At 44.2% G+C, this 25,670-nt stretch overlaps 1 protein-coding gene across 17 annotated transcripts in view; it reads left to right on the forward strand.

Moving 5' to 3' along the window:
* RIMS1 (regulating synaptic membrane exocytosis 1) overlaps window positions 1-25,670 on the forward strand; it is a 271,494-nt gene that overhangs the window by 74,436 nt on the left and 171,388 nt on the right. For 14 of the 17 annotated variants that reach the window (XM_069974601.1, XM_069974607.1, XM_069974603.1 and 11 more), the window contains 2 exons: window positions 10,778-11,121; window positions 15,528-16,387. In XM_069974601.1, the coding sequence (XP_069830702.1) occupies window positions 10,778-11,121; window positions 15,528-16,387 (1,204 nt within the window). Of the gene's footprint in view, window positions 1-8,291; window positions 8,354-10,777; window positions 11,122-15,206; window positions 15,282-15,527; window positions 16,388-25,670 lie in introns of those variants that run through there. The other 3 variants (XM_069974610.1, XM_069974613.1, XM_069974614.1) reach the window with 3 other exon arrangements.

Genomic DNA, 25,670 nt, shown 5'->3' on the forward strand with positions numbered 1-25,670 from the left:
AGATCATGGAGACTTCAAATTCTTTAAAATACTGTGTCGTCACGAACCAGGGTATAATTCCTGTGGAGTGGCCAGCAGAGGTCTCAGTATATATAGAAGCCTATGGACTCCTATAGAAGCCATAGGAGTCTATGGGAGATGTAATGTGTAATGTAATGTAATCTACACTTTATTGGTACACTATGTTTATGGGATAATTTGGGGTGCAAGGACATTTGCTCCCCAAATGGAAGGCACGAGCAGGGCGGGAGAGAGGTAGGTGCATCTAACTACCTCCTCCCTCACTCCGTGCTTGGTGCAGTGGGACAGATAGGCACTACTACTCCCGTCATCTCCTCATAGTATGAGCAGATGATGGGAGGAGTACTGCCAGGGAGATCCTCAGCAGACAGCGCCCACCACCGACCCCACACCTGGCGCCGCCGCCCTCACAGATCTGGCCCCCAGCCACCCCACACTCCCGCCGCACAGCTGCCGCCCCTGCCGCCGGTGACCTCAATGATCTGGCCCCCAGCCACCCCACACACCCGCCACCGGTAAACTTCCAGCCCACCGCATCACCAACCCTCCTGCCTCCCCCACCGCCGCACAACTCACTTCCCTGCCGGTGGTGGTATCAGACTGCCAGATCACTGCCGCCCACGCGTCCTGCCGATTTGGTCCCGGATGTCACCCCCAGCAGCTCTCCTCATCCAGGACCGAATCGGCAGGATGCGGGGGCGGCAGTGATCTGGCAGTCTGATACCACCACCGGCAGGGAAGTGAGTCGTGCGGCGGTGGGGGAGGCAGGGAGGCTGGAGAGTTGGTGATGGGGGGAGGGGGGCTTGCAGTTTACCGGCGGCGCCAGGTGTGGGGTCGGTGGTGGCTGCTGTCTGCTGAGGGGGGGCTTGATGCTGGGGATCTCCCTGGCACTACTGCTTCCATCATCTGCTCATACTATGAGCAGATGATGGGAGTAGTAGTAGTGCCTATCTGTCCCACTGCACCAAGCAGGGAGGGAGAAGATAGTTAGATGCACCTACCTCTCTCCCTCCCTGCTCGGTGCTTTCCTTTTGGGGAGCAAATGTCCTTGCTCCCTAAATTATCCCATAAACATAGTGTACCTATCAATAAAGTGTAGATTACATAACATGCGTTAAATATACAAAACTAGTGTGCACCATTAATAACCATGGAGTGCTAAACCAATGCATATACTGTACATAGTACATCATCTTCTCAAAGAAACAAAGCATATGCACAAAAAGTGGTGGCACATCACAAAAATCTTTATTATTAAACTATCATAGATACAAAAAATTATATAAATACAAATGTACATGAGTAGTACATGAGGGAGACAAAACCCCAAATACTGCTCTACTATAAAAACACTTAAAATGTCACTATGAGTCCTGCTGGCGCTCAGCCGGGACTAATCTACCACTCTGACCCTGGACTGTATTTACAATAACAGAAATCCAACATCTCTACCTAGACAGAGACTCGGTAAAGCAAAAAAAGTAGCCACAAATGCTGAACATAAAAGAAAAAAATAAGGAAAGGTCACCATATACAGTCCAGCAAGATATAAAATGGGGGTCAGATGGGACAAGGAGTCACCCCACGCGTTCTGCCGTCTAGTGGCTTCCTCAGGGAGGACTCCCAGAGCTGTGCAGGCTGTGGCTGCTGGAAAGGATGATGGCAGAGGGATGCTCAGTGTCCCTCCAGTGCCCTGTGAGAGAAACCGATCGCTGATCTCAGGGAGACCAGCCAAACAATAACACTGCCGGCTGCTAGTGAAAACGCTCAATGCAGTGAAATCCTAGGTTCATTGCCTCCTGGGAAACAAAAATATGAAAAAGAAGAGCCTGTGGAGCCTGGACTAGTGGATCCACTGGACCGTCACCAGCGATGGCACTAACCTCACCAGGGAGCGGAGTCTAAGGGGCCGCTGGTTTTCACCAGATGGACTTGCTGCGGCAGGCGACCCCCAGGTCGCTACCCCTGGCTTGGTTGCTGGTGACGGCAGGCGAGGTGTGGCAGGAGCCGTAGGCAGGAGATGATACTGGCAATGGTCTGTAGGTGAGACCGCACGTGACAGGCTGAACACAGGAACTAAAGTGTAACGGGGAAGCAGGAACCAGGAACAAGGAGTGGGGACCAGGTAGCGGACAGGGATCAGGAACAAGGACTAGGGACCAGGTAGCGGACAGGAATCAGGAGACAACAGGGAGCTGGGCCAAACGCTATGGGAAGCATGTAGAGGCTCCAACACCTGCAGTGGGGCAGGGCTGGAATTTATAGGGAGTGATAGTGTGCATGACCAATTAGGAGCGCACTGCCCCTTTAAATCTGAGACAGCCGGCGCGCGCGCGCCCTAGGAGGCGGGGACGCGCGCGCCGGCCGGCACAGCGACGGACAGGAGCGTGGAGAGGTGAGGCGCCCCCCGGGGCCGAAGTAACAGCAGCGCCGGGTCCCTGCCTATGGACACCGGCTGCTGCATGGGGAAGAGAGGAGTCGCGGCGGCGGCCTGGAGCACGGGACGCCGCCGCGGCCGTGACAGAGCCTCATTGAAAAGTCTCGAAACACAGGACTAACCAGATATCTCTCCAGGAAGGACCCAGCCGAGGGGTGGCTCCTGTAAGGAAACCATCAAATCCACCATATTAAGTGGCCCTATAAGTGTAATGACAAGGGAAAATTCAAGGCCAGGTATCTATCCACAGACAGCTGTTTCGGGGTGTTGCCCCTCATCAGTGTGGAGCAGGATTCTGGCTAGGTGGAAGCAATGCCTAGTAGAGCCATAAGAGAAACAAGTACTGGAATATTTTTTTTTTAATAGAAGTAAATTACAAATCTCTGCTAGGACCAGCTGATTAAAGGAGAACTACGGTAAATGTATTTTTTAATATGTTATTACATAAGCAAAGTTAGACAAATTCCTAATATTCACTAATTATGGAAAATGCACATATTGTAAAATGCACAATTTAGTATTTCACTCAGGCTTCAAGTTCTCTAAAAAAAAAAAAAATAGGTGACGTGACGTCATGTCCCGGGTGTATTTACATGAAGTGTCCAGCAGGGGGCGCAGTTTATGTAGAAATTACATTGTAAAAATTACTGGGGCCTTTCCTACTTTATTCTAAAAATTCAGCTACTGTGGGACAGTGCGGACCGGGGAGACACAGTGGGGACCGCGATATAGCAGCATTCACCCCACAGGACGAGTATTTTTCCTCCTGCATTCACGGAAACCGATCAGGACCTCGCAGTCACACTAGTTTTCTTTGGGCATTACATAAATATTGAATGTCTCTCATAATTCTCACACCCTCTTACTGATTTTATATTTTTCCAAGCGCTGGTAGAATAAAACCTAAGTTGTGATTGGTCACTGTGGACAATACCAGACAGTGTTGCTTTCGGTCAGACTGATAAATCAGCCTTTATGCTTTTTCTTTCCCATTATAAGGGTGGGTTCAGACTGAGGAATCTGGGCAGATCACCCGCCGCGGATTCCATCGCTTACGCCCGCGCGCATCTCCGCTTGTGCCATAGACTTCATTCTATTGTTGGGCGAATTTCAATGTCATGTCAATTCTTTCAGAGGACGGCAGAATTCACCCAACCATAGTATGCAGTCTATGGACATGGGCAGAGATTGGCGCGGGCGGGTGATAACCCCAGATTCCTCAATCTGAACCCACCCTAACTGTGGCATCCATGAGAGAATCAGTTACATTGTCCTCAACTTGTTCCTGCTCAATGGCAAGAGTTTGAAACCTGCACTGTACATAAACAGAGGCACAGGTATAGAGCCCCCAGCTATAGGATAAAGGGGTTTGACACCACTGGTGAACAACTCACATTCCCTTTGCATTATAACGGTATTACATATTTTCCAATTAAAGGAGAAGTCCGGTTAAAATTTTTATGAAAGTATGGTATTGACTTGTAGAAGTTATGCAAATCACCAATATACACTTATTACGGGAAATGCTTATAAAGAGCTTTTTTCCCTGCACTTACTACTGCATCAAGGCTTCACTTCCTGGATAACATGGTGATGTCACTTCCTGGATAACATGGTGATGTCACTTCCTGGATAACATGGGGATGTCACTTTGTGGATAACATGGTGATGTCCCTTCCTGGATAACATGGTGATGTCCCTTCCTGGATAACATGGTGATGTCACTTCCTGGATAACATGGTGATGTCACTTCCTGGATAACATGGTGATGTCACTTCCTGCATAACATGGTGATGTCACTTCCTGGATAACATGGTGATGTCACGACCCGACTCCCAGAGCTGTGCGGGCTTTGGCTGCTGGAGAGGATGATGGCAGGGGGACACTGAGGGACAAAGGGCACTGGAGGGACATTGAGCATCCCTCTCCCATCATCCTCTCCAGCAGCCACAGCCCGCACAGCTCTGGGAGTCGTGTCGTGACATCACCATTTTATCCAGGAAGTGACATCACCATGTTATCCAGGAAGTGACAACACTATTTTATCCAGGAAGTGACATTCCCATGTTATCCAGGAAATGACATCACCATGTTATCCAGGAAGTGACATCACCATGTTATCCAGGAAGTGACATCACCAGGTTATCCAGGAAGTGACATCACCATGTTATCCAGGAAGTGAAGCCTTGATGCAGTAGTAAGTGCAGGGAAAAAAAGCGTTTTTAAGCATCTCCCGTAATAAGTGTACATTTGTATACAAAGGCTATACAATACTTTAATAACAATTTTTGCCGGACTTCTCCTTTAAGAATAAAAGATTGTGGCTGAGACCCCCTCCTCTAGTAACATCAAAATGCACTCATAGAGAATATAAAAACATATATTTGTTTCTAATAGGGTATACCTTTAAAAAAAAAAAAAGTACCTAGTCATATGATGAAATGCTATATGCTATATATAATATATCCTGGGGGTAATTAAGATGGCATCCTTCCCAGCTCCATAGGATGTTGGATGTTTTTCTGAGTCCTTTTGGAAGGAAAGAATTGAGAACAGGTTTATGCTATAATAAGAAGAGCTACTCATATGTCATGGTGTACGGCACGTCCGCGTCATGGAGCCTGGTACAGTATATCTGCATACGTGGCAATAGAAAAAAGAAGCAGATTGCGTGAGCCTAACTTATGAATTGGGCCCGGATTTAGGTAACTAAACTTGTATTTTTATTAACGTGCATCTGGTCATCTGAAAAGCTAATTAAATGGCTTGATACCGAAATAGATGCAAAGAGAAGGCATAATCCTGGATCACCAAGGGAGGATGTTTGCTTAGCTCCAGTTTTTTCTTTTTTTCACTCTTTATGGAGATTGTAATCTTATTACGGAACAGTGATTAATCATTGTAGCAATCTCACTTCCTCTTGGGAGACGACTGCACAAAACATGTATAAATCGTACCAAAAAATATTAATAAAAGGAAATAACAGCATTGTTTTAAGAGATAAAAGAAAAGGCCTCCGTGAAAAGACCTTATTTTATAATTCCGGAAAAGGCTCTATTGATTTATATTTAATCTATATTGGTTGGGTGGTCGAGATCAGAAGCGAGTGCACTACTACTGAATTAAACACTTCCTGCTGCTGCGCTTCTTATTGACAGTGACCATATAAGAGCAAATTTGTCTTTTTTGAGAGTAGTAGATGCATGGAACAAACTTCCAGCTGATGTGGTTCATAAATCCACAATAAGGCCATGTTTCCACTGCGTAAGTTTCGTAATAATCACGGCCGTTGTAACAACGGCCAGGTTTACTATGGAATTTACTTAGTGGTACCTTCTAAGGAATCCCAGCCGGAGTGTATACACATATTATACACTCCGGCTGGGATCCCTAGCGGCACTGCAAGAAACATGTCGTTTTTCTGCCGCCGCTATTAAATGAATAGCAGCACAGAAAAACCTGTTAGTTCATACAATGGAGCATGCGGCTCCGGCCGCACGCTCCATTGTGAGCAGTGGCGAATCCGAATTCTACAGCAGTGAAGATCATCCGACCAGTATTGCAGTACTGGCCGGGATGATCTTCTCAGACACCGGCCGTTCTGTGACCCGACCGGGTCACGGAATGGCCGGTGTCTTACCACGTGTGAACATCGCCTAGAGCTGCATTTATATGTCCGCAAAATTTGTCCGTAGTTGCAGATCGGCAATTACGGACAAATGTAAAACACATAGATTTCAATGTGCCTACTCACACATCCATGAATTTTGCGGATCTTTGAAAAGACACAAAAAAAATTACATGCTGTAGTGCAAATCAGCAATTGTGGAAGCGTTTCATGAATTGCAGGCCACTATGGAGGAACAAACTGCTGTCCACAAACGCAGGTGTGTTATTGCCAACGTGTGAATGAGGCCCTAGGGGGACATGTATCAATGTGTTTGCCCTATATTTTTTTGGATAATAATGGATTTTTTGGCAGTTTTTTTTCTGTGTGCAAAATTTATCAAGGCAAATTAGCCCGGTGATGTAGCTGTAAATTAACTCTTTGTTGTCCTGTTTTGGTGCCTCATCTCCCTCCACCCCTCCCCTCTCCATAGAGAACCATGAAGACAGGGGGGAGAGCTTCAAACTGCTTTTTTATAATAAAAATGTATTTTCCGGCTAATAAACCCAACTACAAAATTTCTTAAAATCGTCTGTACTATTGATTTCTGCAAAAAAATTTAAACGACAGTGACAAGGTGTGTTACAACCTTCCATAGTGGGTAGATTTGAGGGACTTTTTTTAGACTTCTGGTACCTCCGGTGTAGGCTCTAATTTTAAATGAAAATGGAGCCTAATGGAAGTCTTCACGGAAACTCATTGTCATGCTTGTAACAGATATGTTCTTATAAAGATTGACTAGAAAAGCAGCTGTATTATTACCCGGAATTCATGTAATCCGTATTCTCTTGCTGGCCTAGACATCTGCATCTCATGGCAGGATTAAAATACTGTGTATTTTTAGAAATGATCTGACCTAGATGCACATTATGACTATATTTATACGGTAAATGTTAGCAATAGTATATATGCATAGCCCTTGGCTGGATGGTATTTAAAATTCCTCAGGAATGCATTTTTGGACTTGGTCCTCAATTTTCTTTTTTTTTTATGTTCCCATATTGTAGAACACAGAACCTTACCGAGCTATGCTAACTGTTACACCATATAACTCCATATATTAAAACAAAACTGGTTATGGGGTGACCTGTAAGGGCTAGTCAGGTGAGACTGTTAGGAGCACTAGGAGACCCGCTAGGAGCACTGCCCACCCCCATACTGCTGATACGCCCCCAGCCAACTGCAGGGGCGGATTATCTTTACTATGGGCCCCGGGCTGTTCACCAAGCTTGGGCCTCCCCAACCCACTGTAACAATGGCGGCACTAACTTAAGTCTTATTCTTCTATAATGCAGCTTGTAAAGGACCTGTGGTGATATCATTGTCACATGATAAGGTCCTTCAATATATTCTCTAATGTTACTGAATTGTCTCCTGGCAAATCATGGCTGAACATAAGTCTGTTTGGGGGGCTATGGGCCCCTCAGAAGTTCAGGCCCCCGGGCTACCGCCCGAAACGGACCTATTATAATCCTCTACTGGCCGGCTGGCCCCTTTGTAATGATAATAATGATCATAAACATTGTTGACAGTCGTCATTATCAATCTTGCCTTAAAAAGGCAATGTGGGAACATAGCCTAATTCTCCTCCAGCTAACAAAGAAATATTTAATGGGTTGCCCTATGCAAATGAGATGATTCGGAACCCCCTACGATTTTTTGTGAAGGCGGAAGGCTGCTCCTTTAGGATGATAGTCACAGGAGTAGTACAGATATTCTCCACTTGGCACAGTTCCTTTCTCTTAGGTAGGTTCCTCCTCGATACCTTGGTCATAGGGTTTCTTGCTGTAAGGACCTTCAGCAGTCAGCTGTAACCTAGAAAGGGGAACCTGTTTTTAAAGACACCTCCACAGGTAATAAGGATTGTTATTGCTATTAAAAAGCAGGTACATACAGGGGTAGATTTATCAAACATGGTGTAAAGTGAAACTGGCTCAGTTGCCCCTAGCAACCAATCAGATTCCTCCTTTCATTCCTCACAGACTCTTTGGAAAATGAAAGATGGAATCTGATTGGTTGCTAGGGGCAACTGAGCCAGTTTCACTTTACACCATGTTTGATAAATCTCCCCCATAGGGCCTGGATGTATAGCGTGCACTACAGTGATAGATGCTTTATATAGCTGCTCTTCTCTCTAGCTGAAAAATAATTGTCTTGAACAGAGGGCTTTCCTGTATTAACCCCTTCACAACCATTCCCCTTAAATGTACAGAGCTGGTCTCTATAATGTATGTGCTAAGATTAATGGTCCTGTGCATCCCCGCACTCAAGGCCGTCAACACGATCAGGTGTTCATACTTTCAACCTGATCGTGTACTGTGACATGTCTAAAATAATTGTTCTTTGAGGGTACAAACACACACAGCAGATACGCAGCAGATTTGATACTGTGTTCAGTTATTTAGATCTAATCTGCTACGTATCTGCTGCGTATCTGCTGCGTATCTGCTGCGTATCGCAGCAGTAAATACGCAGCGTATAAGCCGTGTGTGTTTGTACCCTGACACTGAATATTCATAACTTTGCTGCTTTACCTAACGTGCCCCTTCTGTATACAGGCGGTTGCTGGGGATGCCTGGGTTGTCAATAAAAGGGAACTATCAGCAGTTTAGAAAAATCTAACAGGAAAATATAAGATACAGCGGTTGGCACTACCACATTGTTCACACAGGGGCCATGAAAAAGATGCAGGAAGTGGAATATAGTATTATTTTGGCAGTGCTCACTCTAAACAGAAAAAAGCTTGATGCAAAATTAAAAAAAAGAAAGAAAATTGGAAAGAGGGCACTCACCAGGGGGCGCCAAGGAGGAGGGTATGCGACATTCCAATGCTGTTAGCAGTGTAACCCTCAGTCTGGGGTACCTCTAGGTGCACTGCCCCGCCCCCATAGCGCAAAGACGGCCCACTACTTCTAATGATAATAAATGGATTGGCGCTCTGTGGGTGGGGCAGTGCTCCTAATGATTACACTGCTAACAGCACAGGAACGGCACAGGGGAGGAAGGTAAGAGACATACCTTCCTCTTCGGCCCCCTGAGCGCCATAGGGGGCTATCAGCAGGTTAGATTCGTCTTCCGCTTTAAGGACATATTAAGGATTTCCTCAGCAGAGTGCTTTTAGAATCATGTTAAGAAGATGCAAACTGTGTTTATTTAATTTTATTTAGAGGTGGTGATCACTTTTTAGTTTTTTTAGGGGAAAGTGGTCCTTTGGTCACGCAACGTGTTCCACTACTATAGATTGCTTTTAGTTAGAGCAAAGACTATTTGCTTTGGGTGAATTTTGTAGGCCTAAGGCCAAGAGAGGTAATTTTTCTGTCTAGGGATAGAGTTGGGGGAGCTACATTTAGAGAGGTTGGTGTGGCACAGGAGACTTGGAAAGCTAACCATGATGTCACCACTGCCCCCCCCCCCCCCCTGTGAACCAGATGTGACATCAACAGGAAGTGGTGGAAGTAGATCCTATTTAGACTGAATTTAGAGTCAACCCAAGTGGCTGCCCCCAAGTGGTTTCTATTATCCGACTTCATGCAAGAGAGAAGTGAGATACATGAGGCTTTATACTTGTGTAAAACTGGAACTTCTCTAATTTATTGAAGAACTTTATTGAGTTATATAGGCAGCTAGAGCAATTATCCAATGACATTAAAGGGACATTGTTGGCGTGTATAATAGCACCACTACATTTCAACACTGTGTGAACATAGCCTTTCTGTGTTTTCAATCCACTTCTGGTTTTGGTTACAAAATACTGAGCAAAAATACTGTCTGGGAACATAGCCTTAAAATTGGCCCCGTCAGACAAACTTCAAAAAAGAGCTTTAAAAGGGTATTTTGTTATCCTTGATTTTTATTACATTTAGCTGGTATTTTTGTAAACATTAAAAAAAAAAAGACGTTCCCCTGCAGCCCCTGTGTTATTGCCCTCTGGCTCCTGATTTGTCAAAGCTTGTTGCAAATTTATATAATATAAATTAATAGGCTATACTGACCTACCTGGGGCCCCGGCAGCTATCATTCCAGCGCCTTCTGGTTTCCTGCTGTTCATTGCTTGTTGCTACATTTTAGAACTGGCTGCAGCTGTGTACCGCCTGTATATCGCGGAGCAGGCCGGTCGTGTAGAAACTTCATGGATGTATCAACAAGCAGGAAACATTGGGCGGCCAGAAGGTACTGGGATGGGAGATGCAGGGGACCCAGGTAAAACTTATGTATATTATTTTTTTGCAACCTCCCTTAAAAATACTAATATTTTTGAATACTGGAATAGCCTTTTAGCCCCTTTAGGTCCATTAAGATCAAGATCTGTGAAATATGGTCTGCAAAAATGTTGAACTAGTTAAAAAAAAATCTAGTTTGCTTAGATTTAGAGATGAGCCAACCTCGAGCATGCTCGAGTCCATCCGAACCTGAACGTTCGGCATTTGATTAGCTGGGGCTGCTGAAGTTGGATAAAGCTCTAAGGTTGTCTGGAAAACATGGATACAGCCAATGACTATATCCATGTTTTCCACATAGCCTTAGGGCTTTATTCAAGTTCAGCAGCCAACTTTAAGGGTTATGTGAATAAGGCCTCAATCTGTTTAATGCATTTAATAATATATTATTCCACTTTTTTCTGTAATGCATTATCTCTTGCTTTTCTTAAATAGGTTATGTGGGTTTGTAATCTGTGCCGGAAACAACAAGAAATCCTTACAAAATCGGGAGCTTGGTTTTTTGGAAGTGGGCCACAACAGCCTCCAAGCCAGGATGGAACATTAAGTGACACTGGTACTGGAGTGGGTTCTGACGCACCGAGGGAAAAGAAAGCTAGACTTCAAGAGAGATCTAGATCTCAAACACCTTTAAGTACTGCCGCAACAGCTGGTTCTCAAGAGACCTCGCCTGCAAGTTTACAGTCTGATCAAAGTAAAGGGTCAGAACCATCATTACAAGCTGCGGTCCAGGAGCAGAAACAGTCGTCAAGGTCAAGAAGTGAACCACCAAGAGACAGGTAATAATAGTACGGCTACTGGCATGTTTATTTCACACTGGCATGTTTATTTATTTGACAGTAAAAAAGTTAGCCATCAGCCAATGAAAGAGGAAACGCTCGTTCATCGGCTCATTGAATTTTTTGTTCGGCCTTGTAAATTATTATTACTGGCTGTGATATTGTCACCCCCTTTCCATATCAGGAGTTCTCAGCACCATTCTTAAGCTTATATTCTGGACATTTTGTACAAAGGAATTCTTGGTGGTCTCTCCCCTCAAAAATGCATGTTACTGTTGGCGGACAGTGCCGTATGGGCGGGCTTCATGGCAGTTGTGCCCCATATTGGCGCCTACATGGGCGTCGTATTAGGGTGATTAGATTTTCAGAATTACCATGCATACACGATACTATTACATTACAGGTCATCAAAGGCTTAGGCTCCTATTACACAGAGTGATAATTGGCCATATCAGGCCAATTATCGCTCCTTTTAATAAAGACAATGATCAGCCAATCGTGTCTTTATGTCCGACACCAAAATCATTGCTAAGCGTAATAGAGATGTGTGGCTGGTAGTTAACAATTGAATAAACTGTTATACATTACCTCTCCACGCTCATTTTAGGGCACTTTTTAGGACAAGCGCTGCATGGACATTGCTAATGATGTCCATGCAGACCTTGCTAAACAATCATCGAGCCCTGTAATAGGCTTAGTAAATGAGCGCCGATCTAGCAGATCGGTACTCATTTACATTATTCATCGGATCACCATCTGCCTTTCTCATAGAGACCCTTAGAGATACTTTTGCTCCCTATTGGCCCCCTTCTCCGAAAAGCAGAAGTGAGTGGTGGTTCAGCAGCAGTCTATGTGGGTGGCAGACTACAGTTCCCATAATGCATTACTGATACCTATTCCTAGATGTTCTCTTGTCTCTGTTTTTGTTGGCTGCCTAAATGGAATGTGCTATGAGAAAGAAACCTTTGATTTAAATAAAGTTTAAAATATGTTAAAAATATTTTTTAAGAATTTTTGGCGATCTTTTTTCAAATTTTCCATTTTTCTCTCTGTATTATAAAATACAGACTGCTGGGGTCCCAAATGCTTTCACGGACCGCCGGAGGTCTGTTACCTTCCTCCGTGCGGTCCAATTGTTGCTTTGCTGATTGAGTCTGCCACATGCAGGCTCAATCAGCAGAGTGCCTATTACACTGACCAATGCTATGCAATCTAATGATTGCCTGTAAAAGTTCCCCAGGGGGACTTAAAATGTGTAAAAAAAAAAGTAAAACATTTTTTAAAAATAAATCAAAGCCCCTCCCCCAATAAAGAATAAAATCACCCCTCTTTCCCATTATAAAAATAAAACATATAAAAACAAATAAATAAATGAACATATTATATACATTGCGTGCGTAATTGTCCGATCTATTAAAATATAATCCCGAACGGCGTAAACAAAAAGAGGGAAAAAAGTGCCAGGATTGATATATTTTTTGTACTATATATATATATATATATATATATATATATATATATATATATATATATTTATTTTTATTTTATTTTATTTTTTTTTTCATTTTTTTTTCATTTTTTTAAATAAAAATTGGTATTAATAAAAACTTGTTCATGGCGCAAAAAATGACACCCCATACCAGCCCCTTTTGTGAAAAACTAAAACCGTTATAAGAGTCACAATAGGGCTATTTTATTAATAATATATTGCAAAAAAAGAAAAAAAGTATTTCATTAAAAAAAAAAAAAAAAAACATTAGAGAATCTGTGTAAACCTGCATATGGTTGTATTCGAACTGACCTATACAATAATAGTATCATGTCGCTTTTAGTTACCAAAGTTACCACATTGCATTCTTTTTTCCGATTTCACCAATTTATATTTTCACAAATAATATTTTGGGGTTCCATCATACATTTTATGGTAGAATGAAAGACGCCATTACAAAGTACAACTACTCCTGTAAAAAAACAGCCCTTACATGGCCCTGTAGATAGAAAACTGAAAGTGCTAGAAGGGGAGGAGGAAAAAACGAAAACGCAAGATGAAAATTGGCGTGGTCCACTGGGTCGTTTTGGGCCGGCTCCTCAAAGGGTTAAATAACCAAAACCAAAGGAGTACTAAAGGAAAAACTGTCCCTCCTCAACCTCTACATAAACAAAAGAACAAAAAGAACCAGGCCAGTATTGTGCCAGGGGGCCCACATTTTTTCCAAATATACCCAGTGTCTAATGTTTCTCTTAAACATGTCGGGATAGGGCGGTGTTCTCCAAAAGAAAGCTTAGGGGTCACCTGTATAATTTCCTGCCAAATACTATCTTTAATGCATCTCTCACATTAGTTTTTAGCTCCCATGCTCTCCTGTTTTATAGACAAATAGCTCGCCCTCCCATTACTCCTAGTGCTGTTATGGAGTGTATCGGATCAGCAAGATGATGCTAAACCACAGGTCATAACCCTAGCCGATGAACTTTACATTACACTTTAGGCCAGTAAGTGGTGAGTGGTTATGTGGGAAGCTATTGAAAAGTTTTCATTACTATAGATTGAAGACTTTACTTTGTACCGCATACTTTCAATAGAGTCATATTTTCTATACTGGAATACCGTAATACCCATTTAAAATAATAGAATGGGAAAGGTCAAACCACAAGTACTGAGCAACAGATACTGGCACTACCTTAGAGGGGCATTGACAATATAGGGTTGAAATCTATTTTGCAGTGAGTTTGGGTGCACAGTATTTTCGAAGTCACTGGTTGATGCTCACCTTTCCAAGGAAACAAATAGGTATAGAGTACTCAAAAAGGAAGAAGCAGGAGAGGGCACTCACCATAAATCGTGATCTTCTTTATTTTGGTGTTCAATAAAAAACACACACAGGACATACTGGGCTGAATCAACAGGACACCAGCACTTAGATGTAATCAGGTAACAGCTGGTTTACGCACAAACCTCTGAAGAAGCGCGCATGCACGTGAACCAGCTGTTACCTGATTACATCTAAGTGCTGGTGTCCTGTTCATTCAGCCCAGTATGTCCTGTGTGTTTTTAATTGAACACCAAAATAAAGAAGATCACGATTTATGGTGAGTGCCCTCTCCTGCTTCTTCTTTTTTGAGTATATAAAAGGTCCTTACCAGGTCCTCCGGCTGCTTCCTGGTATTAGCGGGAACTCGGTTGGTGATGTGCCAAACCCGCTCAGCCAGTGAGTGGCCGTAGCGGGGTCCCGCCTTGGCCGCTTGCTGGCAGAGCGGGGCTGACAAATCACCACCAGGGTCTCCGCTCAGAATAGGGAGCAGCCTGGGTACCAGGAATCGGAGCAGGGGAAAGCGGACCCAATGCTGGAGCTGGGAAGGTAGGTGCATTTTGTTTTGCTTAGCCACCTCCTTCCCGGCTCTTTTGAAAAAAATGTTTCCTTTAAGCACAGTAGTTAGGAAACTAATCATAGTCTTGTGAGTATTTAACATTGAATTAATAAAGATAAAGATATAGTATAAGGTTGATTAATACTGGCACACTATGCTGCAAGCATCACGTTCATCAATCGGACTCACACATTGTTGACAAATGTGGATCTACTTTGTTTTCTATTTTTTTTTATTAGAATGGTAGTAAATGAGTCACATCATGTGATTCAGGGGTGTTTAAACATCAATAGTTCAAAAGTGTGTAAAATAGAAACTGGTGTAAACCGCCCTAAGCTGCCAATCACAGTTCATCTTTCAGCCCAGCCCTGGTAACATGAAAGCTGAGCTGTAATTGGTTGCTGTGGGCAGTTTACACCAGTTTTTGGTTCAAGCAGTTTGATAAATATGGACCAATGTACTTACAGAGTCCTATCTAAGGGTAGCATAAACTGGCGACAGAGAAGCTGAACAGAATAATGTATCACTTACAATGTTCTGTGCAGCCAATTCAGAGATCTCCTTCTGAATAACATGGACAATAAGTAGTCCTCTCCATTATGTGCATGAGCCCAGTAGTCCTTAATATTTATAAAAAGCAGAAAACTCCGCCCACCAGCTGCTGATTGGCAGTTAACTATCCATGCTGTGTATAGTCAGCAACTGTCAATCAGCAGCTGGAGGGCGGAGGGAAGGGGTGTGGCACAAATCCTATTCTCCTGCATATCAGGAGAACGGTTAAACAGAATGATGTAAGTTATACACCGATCTGTTTAGCCTTTTTGTCACTAGTTTATGCTGCCCTCACTTAAGGCAGAATAAACCTAGTGATTCCCTTCAAACCATTGATACATTGATATAGCTGCATTGCTAAAGCTACACCTTAATTTCCATACTTTGGTGATTAAAACTGAGTATAACATAGCAAAGACAGTCGATGTGAATTATATATTACATTTTGTTTTTAAGTCTTTTCTTTTTTGCATGACTGTTTATAGGAAGAAGGTCATGTCAGTTTCTGAACAGAATGGAAAAATTGCAAAAAGTGATCGCAAGAGAAACCAGAAATTTCCCAACCAACAAGGGCAGACCTATACAGATGAACATAAAGAAAGACGAGAAAGTAGAAGGCTGGGAAAGGGAAGATCACAGGACATTCCTGAAAAATCAGAGGAGGCAGCCAACATGGAAGAAGAGAAGGAAAGAGTAGATGAAGAGTATCAAACGCGGTATAGAAGTGACCCCAACCTAGCCAGGTATCCTGTAAAGCCACAGCCTGAGGAACAACAGATGCGTATGCATGCCAAGGTTTCAAAGGCGCGGCATGAGAGGAGACACAGCGACGCATCACTACCACATACAGAATTAGATGAACCGGAAGTCCCTGAGAACAAATTAGGGAAAAACTCTAAAGGACAGGGGATCCAAGACAAAAGAGCTGTTCTACAAAGTCAGCAGTCCCATTCTATTGATAGGAATGGTGATGTCATAGTTTCTAAGCCAAACCAAGTATCTAATCACAGCCCACCTAGCCCTAGACATAGTCCGGTGCCACCAGAACACATCGAGGCTAAAAACCACGATTCTTTCAAAAAACAAACTCGGTTAGACCCAAGCTCTGCTCTTTTAATGAGAAAGACTAACCGGGAAAAGATGGAGACCATGTCAAGGAATGACTCTCTTAGCTCAGATCAATCAGAATCTGTTAGGCCATCCCCACCAAAGCCCCACAGGTCTAAAAGAGGTGGAAAACGAAGACAGATGTCAGTGAGTAGCTCGGAAGAAGAAGGAGCATCAACACCGGAATATACCAGTTGTGAGGATGTGGAAATTGAAAGTGAAAGTGTTAGTGAAAAAGGTAAGGTAGTAACACTACAGACTAAGATTCTTGCTGCGAGAGGGGAGGGGGGAGGAGCAGAGGCAGGCATCTTGTGAGTCATATAAGGCAGCAGTGCCTACTATAGTAACTATAATACGTACCTTTTTAAAGTGAAAACATCTTGCTTAAAAGTGCCTGTGCTTTTTAGTCTGATGATGTCAAACCACCTTGACCACTTACATATTGATCGGTTAAAACTTTTTTTTTACTGCTGAGCAGTCCTCTCCCTTCTCCTGCCTGACACTGATCTGTGATCAGTGCTGGGGAATTGAGGAAGGTGAATATGATGGACACATTGCATCCAGTTTCATATTAGCAAAGAAAGTCCCGCAGGAATTACAGGACCTTCCATTACATAACAAATATCCAGCGTTATACCCCCTATGCTGGTGGGGCTTCAACAGGTTGTAGCGCTAAGGGGGAGATTTATCAAACTGGTGTAAAGTAGAATATTCTTAGTTGCCCCTAGCAACCAATCAGATTCCACCTTTCACTTTTCAAAGACTCTGTGAGGAATGAAAAGTGGAATCTGATTGGTTGCTAGGGGCAACTAAGACAACTCTACTTTACACCGGTTTGATAACTCTCCCCCTAAATGCGTGAAGAGTGGAAGACTGAATGGAGGAAGGAAGGTGAGTGGACGACTTTAGTAGCTGTGTTCACTTGCACAGTAGAACATTGCTGAATGCTACACGCTAGCATCAAATCTGAAAGATTCAAAAGGCACATTGCGCATACCCCTTAAGGGTCCTATTACACGGAGTGATTTTTAGCGATTAACGACTAACAATAAACGATCGCAAACAAGATTGTTTATCGTTAACCTGAAATCGTTCACCATATTACACAGAACGATGTTCGTTAGATACGATTGTTACTACGATCGTTATTGCGATCGTAACTATGATGGTTTATTCCTTCTGATCCCTGCAAAATAATGAACAATGTGCAATTACACTGAACGATTAGTGAAAAAACGCGGAACTTGAGCGAACGAATGTGGAATTACAGCGAACGATTAACAATAATTTTAGGTTCAGATCTAGATCAACAATCAACGACATACGAACGATTTTTCGATCGTTACCTGCAATTACACTGAACGAAAATCGTTTAAATTCGAACGATGTAACGTTTTTATGCACGATAATCGCCCCGTGTAATAGGGCCCTAAGCCAGCAGTGAGTACCCTCTGTGGGATGCATTCTGAAGGTTGAGAAACACTGCTTTAAAGCACAGGGGTCAAACAGGTCTCTCTCCAGCCGTTGCAAAACTACAGCTCCCATCGAGCTTTGGCAGGAACATGATTTTGGGAGCTCTGATACTGTTTAAATGTTTGCGTCGGTGTACTGACACAGCCATGTGGCTGTGCCAGTCCACTAGCGCAAACTTTCAAAGAGTAACGGAGCTCCCAAAACCACTATTTAAGGGGTTATCCAGTGCTACAAAAACATGGCCCCTTTCTTTAAGAGACAACTCGACTCTTGTCTCCAGTTCAGGTGCGGTTTGCAATTAAGCTCCATTCACTTCAATGGAACTGAGCAGCAAAAACCCCACCCAAGCAGGAGACAAGAGTGGGACTGCCTCTGGAAGAAAGTGGCCATGTTTTTGTAGCGCTGGATAACCCCTTTAAATATGATGTGGGGAGCTTCGATATCCACTCCGCAGAACACCATCAATGCTCTAAAGAGCACATCCCTGGTGTCTAGTGGGAAGGATCTCTCCCCTGAAATTCCTCCATCTTACCCGGTCTGGCCTTAGTGTCGGAATGCCGCTGATCCTGGCTCGGCAATACAATTCTCTGGGCTCCAGCAGCATGTATCACTGATCTCATGGATCAGTGCTGTATATATACACAGTCATGAGCAGTAACAGAGATCCATTGAAATGGCAATAAATGTTTTTGTAGCACCCTCAGCCATATATAACAAGTTTTTATCCACAGACAACACCTTTAACAAGTGGCTGTTATTTATAACTAAACTGTGCTGACATTGTAGCCATATCCTGTTGATAATGGGTATGGTAACACCCAGTTGCCATTCATTCATGCATTTGTAGGAGGAATAATAGAGAGCACAGGGGTACAGTTGGTACAGAATTGCCATTTTATGGGAAATATAGGTATTTTGTATCCTGTAAGAAAAAGCACAATTCAGACTTCTAAGGATTACATTACATTATTTAGTTAAATTCTTTGAGATCACTTTTGAGATGCTGGGGCAAAAAATTATGTATATATATATATATATATATATATATATATATATATATATATATATATATATATCCTAATCTGGATCCCAAAGGGTAGAAATGTAGAAAGAAAATAAACATCTGTTTTTGGATCCAATTTTGCAAAGTGTGACTCTACAACCTGCATGCTAAATGAGTCTAAATGAGTTATGTGACTGAACACTAGGGGTCACTGAAGCACAGTCTTTGCTCAGACTTCCCCTCCTGCTGTGATGAACATGAGGAATCTATACTGGAACGACCATAACAACCACAATGACATATAATTGTATATTATATACCAGTATCCTGATTTTTTATTTTATTTTATATATTTAGTAGTCTTAACTAAAATTTTTCATGGGAAAAAAAAATGTAAACTTCTATTATAAACCTTTTATTATGCTGTTGTCAGTATGATACTATGGATTAAAGGGGTTGTCCAGTAAAAATATTTTTCTTTCAAATCAACTGGTGTCAGAAAGTTATATAGATTTGTTATTTACTTCTATTAAAAAAATCTCTAGTCTTCCCATACTTATAAGCTGCTGTATGTCATGCAGAAAATTTTGTTTTATTTCCAGTCTGACACAGTGCTCTCTGCTGACATCTCTGGCTGAGACAGGAACTGTCCAGGGCAGGAGAAGTTTTCTATGGGGATTCATATATAACGGAGACAGAGTTCCTGTCTCGGCCAGGGATGTCAGCAGAGAGCACTGTGTCAGACTGAAAATAAAATTTCCTGCATGACATACAGCAGCTGATAAGTATGGGAAGACTTGAGATTTTTTAATAGAAGTAAATTACAAATCTATATAACTTTCTGATATCAGTTGGTTTGTTTTGCATAGTTTCATTTAACCCCTTAATGACCACAATACATCTTTTTTCGGCGAAGCAAAAGTAGCTTACTGGTCTCCTGTGCAGAATATCACGGGAACTTTGATGCTGCACGACAGCAGAGCCCCTGCTCCAGCTATCAAGCAGGGCTGTGGAGTCAGGAAGCCGCAGCTCAGACCAATGTCAGCATCCCTTTGATCTTTGACAGAGAAGGGGGCTATTGTGTGCATCCCTGGTAGGTGGTAAATGTGGTTTAAAGCAGTGAAGATTTTTTTTTTATATATACCTGGAGTCCAGTGGGTTACTCATCTCTTGAGATTTCAGTGTTGTCCTGGCTGTAGGTTCATGTACTGATCATAAAGTGCAGGGAGAGGATAGAGAGGACTGTGGTGCTGTAATTGTATGGCTGCACAGTTCTCTCTGTGATTGTGCAGTGCATTTTATAAGCATTCTGCCTAGACCTCCATTAGAAGAAATTAGGAAAGCATGTTAAGGTGTTTTTTTTAAAGGGGTAGTGCGGCGCTAAGCAATTATTCACAAAATAACACACATTACAAAGTTATACAACTTTGTAATGTATGTTATGTTAGTGAATGGCCCCCTTCCCAGTGTTGCCACCCCACCCACGCTAAACCCGGGAGTGTGGTGCATTATACTCACCTGATTCGTGTCGACCCCCGGCCGCCATCTTGTGACAATGATGTAATCTTCGGGAGGCCGGCCGAACCGCTGCAGCCGTCCCTCATGCCGGCCCCCCTCTGCCGCATCATCAGCTGCTCAGCAGCGATTGGCTGAGCATAACTAAGCTCAGCCAATCGCGGCCGAGCAGCTCATGACGCGGCAGAGGGGGGCCGGCATGAAGGGGGGCTGGTGCGGTCCGGCCAGCCTCCCGAAGACAACATCATTGTCCCCAAGATGGCGGCCGGGGTCGACACGAATCAGGTATGTATAGAGCACTACACTTCCGGGGGTGGGGGGGACACGGGGAAGGGGGCCATTCACTTACATAACATACATTACAAAGTTGTATACCTTTGTAATGTGTGTTATTTAGTGAATAATTTTCTAACGCCGCACTACCCCTTTAAGGGGTTTAACACTTTATGGTAAAATTGCTTAGTGTACAGTATTAGTTTATTCATTGCAGTATAAGTAAGTGTACTCACAGTACTTATTGACAGCATCTCCCTGTGTACCTCATAAAGATAAAAATCAGACTCCTCCTGCTCCAGGCTGTACTGTCCTGCTTTGTGGTGAGTCTGTCCATAAGATGGCCGACATGGAGGAGCATGTGACCATACAGCCTTTGGCTATGGCTGTATCCCAGTTTTCCAGGCGGTCCTCCCGCTGGATCCGCCCGCTGCACGGAGTGGGCAGACAGCGGGAATCATTACCGAGAGTTCGGGTTCGTACGAACCGGACCATCTCTAGAATGACTGTTACAGATATGTTATGGGAAATGCATAGAGGCAGGCAGATGCAATAAACAATATAAACTGTGACTAATGTATTCCTTATCTGCTATGCATAAACACAGTATCTTTAAGCATAAACTATTGACGGAAATGCTGAACAGATTGTGTATAACTTACATAATTCATACAGCCGTTCTCCTAATATGTAGGAGAATAGGATTCTTGCCACACCCTTCCCCAGCCCTCCAGCTGCTGATTGAAAGTTGCTGACTATACACAGCGTGGATAGATAACTGCCAATCAGCAGCTGGTGGGTGGAGTTTTCCGCCTCTCATGAATATCCAGGGCTACTGAGCACATGCACATAATGGAGAGGTCTACTAATGGAGAGGTCCATGTTAACCAGGAGGAAATTTCTGAATTAGCTGCACAAAACAATGTAAGTGATACATCATTCTGTTCAGCTTCTCTGTCACTAGTTTATGCTACCCTGAGATAGGACACCATAAACCTACTGACAGAATCTCTCTAAATTTACAGTCAGTTCAGTAAAGTTATACTAACTTCTTACAGCACCATGTATGGACACTCCACACACTTTTATAACACAGAGGAATGTGCGACCAACTTCAATTACAGGACCTGGGACGTGTGCATGGACGTCCATACCAGGTTAGGGTTATTTTCAGCAACAGCCCGCACAACAGTAGTAAAATCAAACAGCTTTATTAGGAATCCACATGACAATACACAGGAACAAGAAAACCAGTGCGCGTCTGGCTTAGCTTATCTTTTAGTCATGGTTGATTGTTGCTGGAAATAACCCAAACCTATTGCGGACGCCACTTGCTTTGGTGTCTGTCCGCTTTCTTATCCTCCCCCAGGGATGATTTCCTCCCTAGTGCCTGGTTATTCTATAACCCTTGTGAGACGAGTATGACGACTTTTCTATTGTTAGTGTTTGATCAGATACCTATTGTTGACACTCCTAATTAGAATGTGATACTTTATTCAGATATATGCTTATGCACAGTCTGAGAGGTGTATGCTGTCTATAAAATCTGTCCACAATTACCCACTCGCCATTGCAGACAGACTACGGACACGTTCATTTGAATTGCCCTGATCCCATGCCTGTACATTTCCGGCAGCTACGGATGTGTGAGTGTAGCCCTACTAATCCCCCATATGCTTGCTTTGTTTCTATAACTCGTTGCCTTAAGTTATGGCCCATCTGTGGGCATCCACTCATCAGTCTCCTGATCTGTCCTATAAGTGTAGGCCAGTGCTTCCCAACCTTTTCCACCTCGGGGCACCCCTAATAATGTTCTACAGAATATCAAAACCGCCATTTAGTGACTCACAAGTGACGTCTTCTTTGATCCGAGACGTTACTTTGCCTTTTCCTCTCCATCCGGTACAGATCACCGTGACGATTTCTTCCAGCTACAATTCATCTTTTCAGAACCTGCCAGACAGACATCTTAGACACCGCACATTTAATAATGCCCTATGCTGTGCCCCCACATAGATAATGCCAACTGTTGTGCCCTTCATATAGTAATAACATACCCCCTAGTGTGCCTTTCATCATAATAATGCCCCTTATGCTTCTCCCCTCAGCATAAATGCCCCCTTTCCTGCTTTGCCTCTAGTGATAATGTCCCCCATGCAGTCCCCCTCAGTATAAATGCCCTCCCCATATGCTGTGCCCCTGGTAATAATGTCCCCCATGCTGCCCCTCTTAGTATAAATGCCCCCCTGCCTGCCCCTGGTAATAATGTCCCCCATGCTGTGCCCCCACCTGCTTCCCCCCCCCCCCCCCCCAACAACAACAAAATTCTACTCACCTAATCCAGGCTGTGTGGCTGCAGGCAGCAGCTCTCCTTCCTCTTTGGGCATCATCTTGCGGGCCGCGGGGACAGAACCTCCGGCAGGCGTGATGACGTCACATCATAACCCCTGCTGGAGAGGTCACGTCCCAGAGTCCCATAGGCTGCAGGTATCAAGTGCCGGCGGCCTATGGGATTAAATGTAGGAGCAGGATGCGGACAGGTCCTGCTCCTACATTCTGCTTAATTGAATGTTGGGGCGGAACATCAAATCGATCGGTATATCCCTAGAAGCTGGGCGGCCGCAGCTTCTAGGGATATTAAAGTGACACAATTCCCACAACTCCTGACAGGTCGGCGCTCGCTTGCTTCCTCTGATCGACCTGTGTAATAGGGGCTTAAAGTGACACTGTCATCCCCTTTTTGCATTCCGACTTCTCTACACAGGTGTAAAGGGTAAATTAGCAGTTTTCATACCTTATTTTATATCATATGTCATGCTGCTTGTTCAAGTAAAGTAATAAGGTATGAAAACCGCTAAATTTACCCTTTACACCTGTGTAGAGAAGTCAGAATGCAAAAAGGGGAGGACAGTGTCACTTTAAAGGGGTATTCCCCCCAAAAGCTAAAAAAAAAATGCTCCCAAAAAAATTTGAGCCGTCTCCCATCTTTCTAGCTGCTGCCGTTCCCGAGTAACAAGTTTTTCTAAAACATGTTCTATATTCAAGATAGGAAACTACATTTCCCATCATGCAATGCTTCTGCCTGATGATGGCAATGTAGCAGAGCTGAGAGGGCGATGTAGCAGAGCTGAGAGGGCAATGTAGCAGAGCTGAGAAGGCGATGTAGCAGAGCTGAGAAGGCGATGTAGCAGAGCTGAGAGTGCGATGTAGCAGAGCTGAGAAGGCAATGTAGCAGAGCTGAGAAGGCAATGTAGCAGAGCTGAGAGGGCAATGTAGCAGAGCTGATAAGGCAATGTAGCAGAGCTGAGAGGGCGATGTAGCAGAGCTGAGAGGGCAATGTAGCAGAGCTGAGAGGGCAATGTAGCAGAGCTGAGAGGGCTGGGTAAGTTGCAAGGGGGTGTGGATGTTGGGTGGCCCGGCACTGTACTGGGGGGGGGGGCCGCGAGCGTGCTGGGGGGGGGGGGGCGCACTCACCGGGCGGGTGGCGGCTGCGGGGCCGGGTGAGCTCTGAGCGGGCTGCCACTGGGAGATCACGCACAGGAGCACCGGGCTGCCGCAGGAGCTCCTGGGGGTGAGCGGGGGGCGGGCGGCCACCGGCGGTGAGTGGCAGGGGCGGGCGAGCACAGCCGCCGCAGGTGCACAGGAGCAGCGAGCGCCGCCGCTGCAGGAGCTCCGGGGTGTGCGGTGAGCAGGGGGCGGGCGGCCACCGGGAGATCACACACAGGAGCCCGCGGGCGGGTGAGCGGCGGGCGCAGCTGCAGGTGCACAGGAGCACCGGGGTGAGCGGCGGGCGAACGCCGCCACGGCCTCTACTGAGGGAGGGATGGGGGGGGGCACACAGTGGGGTGAGCTTGGGGCTGGGTACAATCTGCTGTCAGAGAGGGTGACAGTGCTCAGCAGCAGCAGCTGTCACTGTCTCAGTGCCCTCCCTCTCTTCAGTGTGCTGGGTTAGAAGCGCTAACCCGGCCCATTGAAGAGAAGGAGGACACGTGATGCCGTCTCGGAGGGTCGGGGCCAGGAGCAGGGAGTGTGTCGGAGTGGACTGAGAGCTAATTATTCTCTGCAATCCGTGGGGGTGGGGGCACCTAGATAACAGCAAAACTGTGCAGAATCCGTAATAAATTTATATTGGAAAGGTGGAAGGCTACGGGTGAGCAACGTATTAATCCAAAAATAATTTTGGGGGGAATACCCCTTTAAGGCTATGTGTATATGAAGCAAAAAAATTAAGTCCATATTTGTGGACAGAACTTTTTTTTTTTTTCAGAATGCAGTAGCAGCAAAGTTTTACAAAAAATTACACATGCTGTGAAAAAAAATATTTGCATGTAAATTATTGCAGCATTTTACATCATTTCACAGCATTTTACACAGCATTACTTCAGCAGATTTTTACTGCAGATTATCCACTTTGCAGTACATAGGGAAAATAGCTAAAACTGCATGCGAAATGCTTTGATTTAGCTGTGGTTCCATTCCAGGTTTGCAGTTGAAAGATTTACAGCCGAGGAATCCGCTGAGCCTGAAGATACCCTTATGAGCAATGCTGAAAAGCAGCCGTGCAACCAACAATAAGAAAAGCAATTACCTAGCTCTTATTACTTACACATCATTTTAAACTACATATTTAAACAGATTTTAGTCTAAAGCTGTTCATACGATTAAGCCTTCTTTCAGCCAACTGACCATGTAATGTGAATGGGGGTTTCCTGACTCACCCAACAGATGATGTCAGCAGGTCTGTGCCCCAGGTCTGCGACGCCTCTCCTTTCTTCCTCCCCACCCTCCTTATCATCAGGAACACCCCCAGGCAGGATTTCTATTCATCGCTCGTCTAAACTGCACCTGTGTCGCTATAGTGATGGATAGGAGAATTCCTGGCCAGGGGGTGTTCCTAATGATCAGGAGGGAGGGGGAGGAAGAAAGGAGGGGCATCGCAGACCTGGGGCACAGACACTCTAGGCCAAGCCAGTTTGACTTGCCTGGTACAGATAGGAGATTGACAGATAGATAGATTAATAGATAGGAGATAGATAGGATATTAATAGATATGAGATATGCTGCGTTTACAAGGAACGATACATTGTACGGAAAATTCGTTTTGCGATCGTTTTGTGATCGCTTAAGCCTATCTCACACATTGGTTAAATCGGCGAACGACTTTTCACACGGAACGATTTGCGAATTTTTTGCGAACGACGGACAACGATTTAAGAACATGTCGTAAGATCAAAATGAAGGATTTCTCGTTCGTCGT

Source organism: Dendropsophus ebraccatus, chromosome 6 (assembly GCF_027789765.1).
Source record: "Dendropsophus ebraccatus isolate aDenEbr1 chromosome 6, aDenEbr1.pat, whole genome shotgun sequence".
Lineage (NCBI taxonomy): Eukaryota > Metazoa > Chordata > Amphibia > Anura > Hylidae > Dendropsophus > Dendropsophus ebraccatus.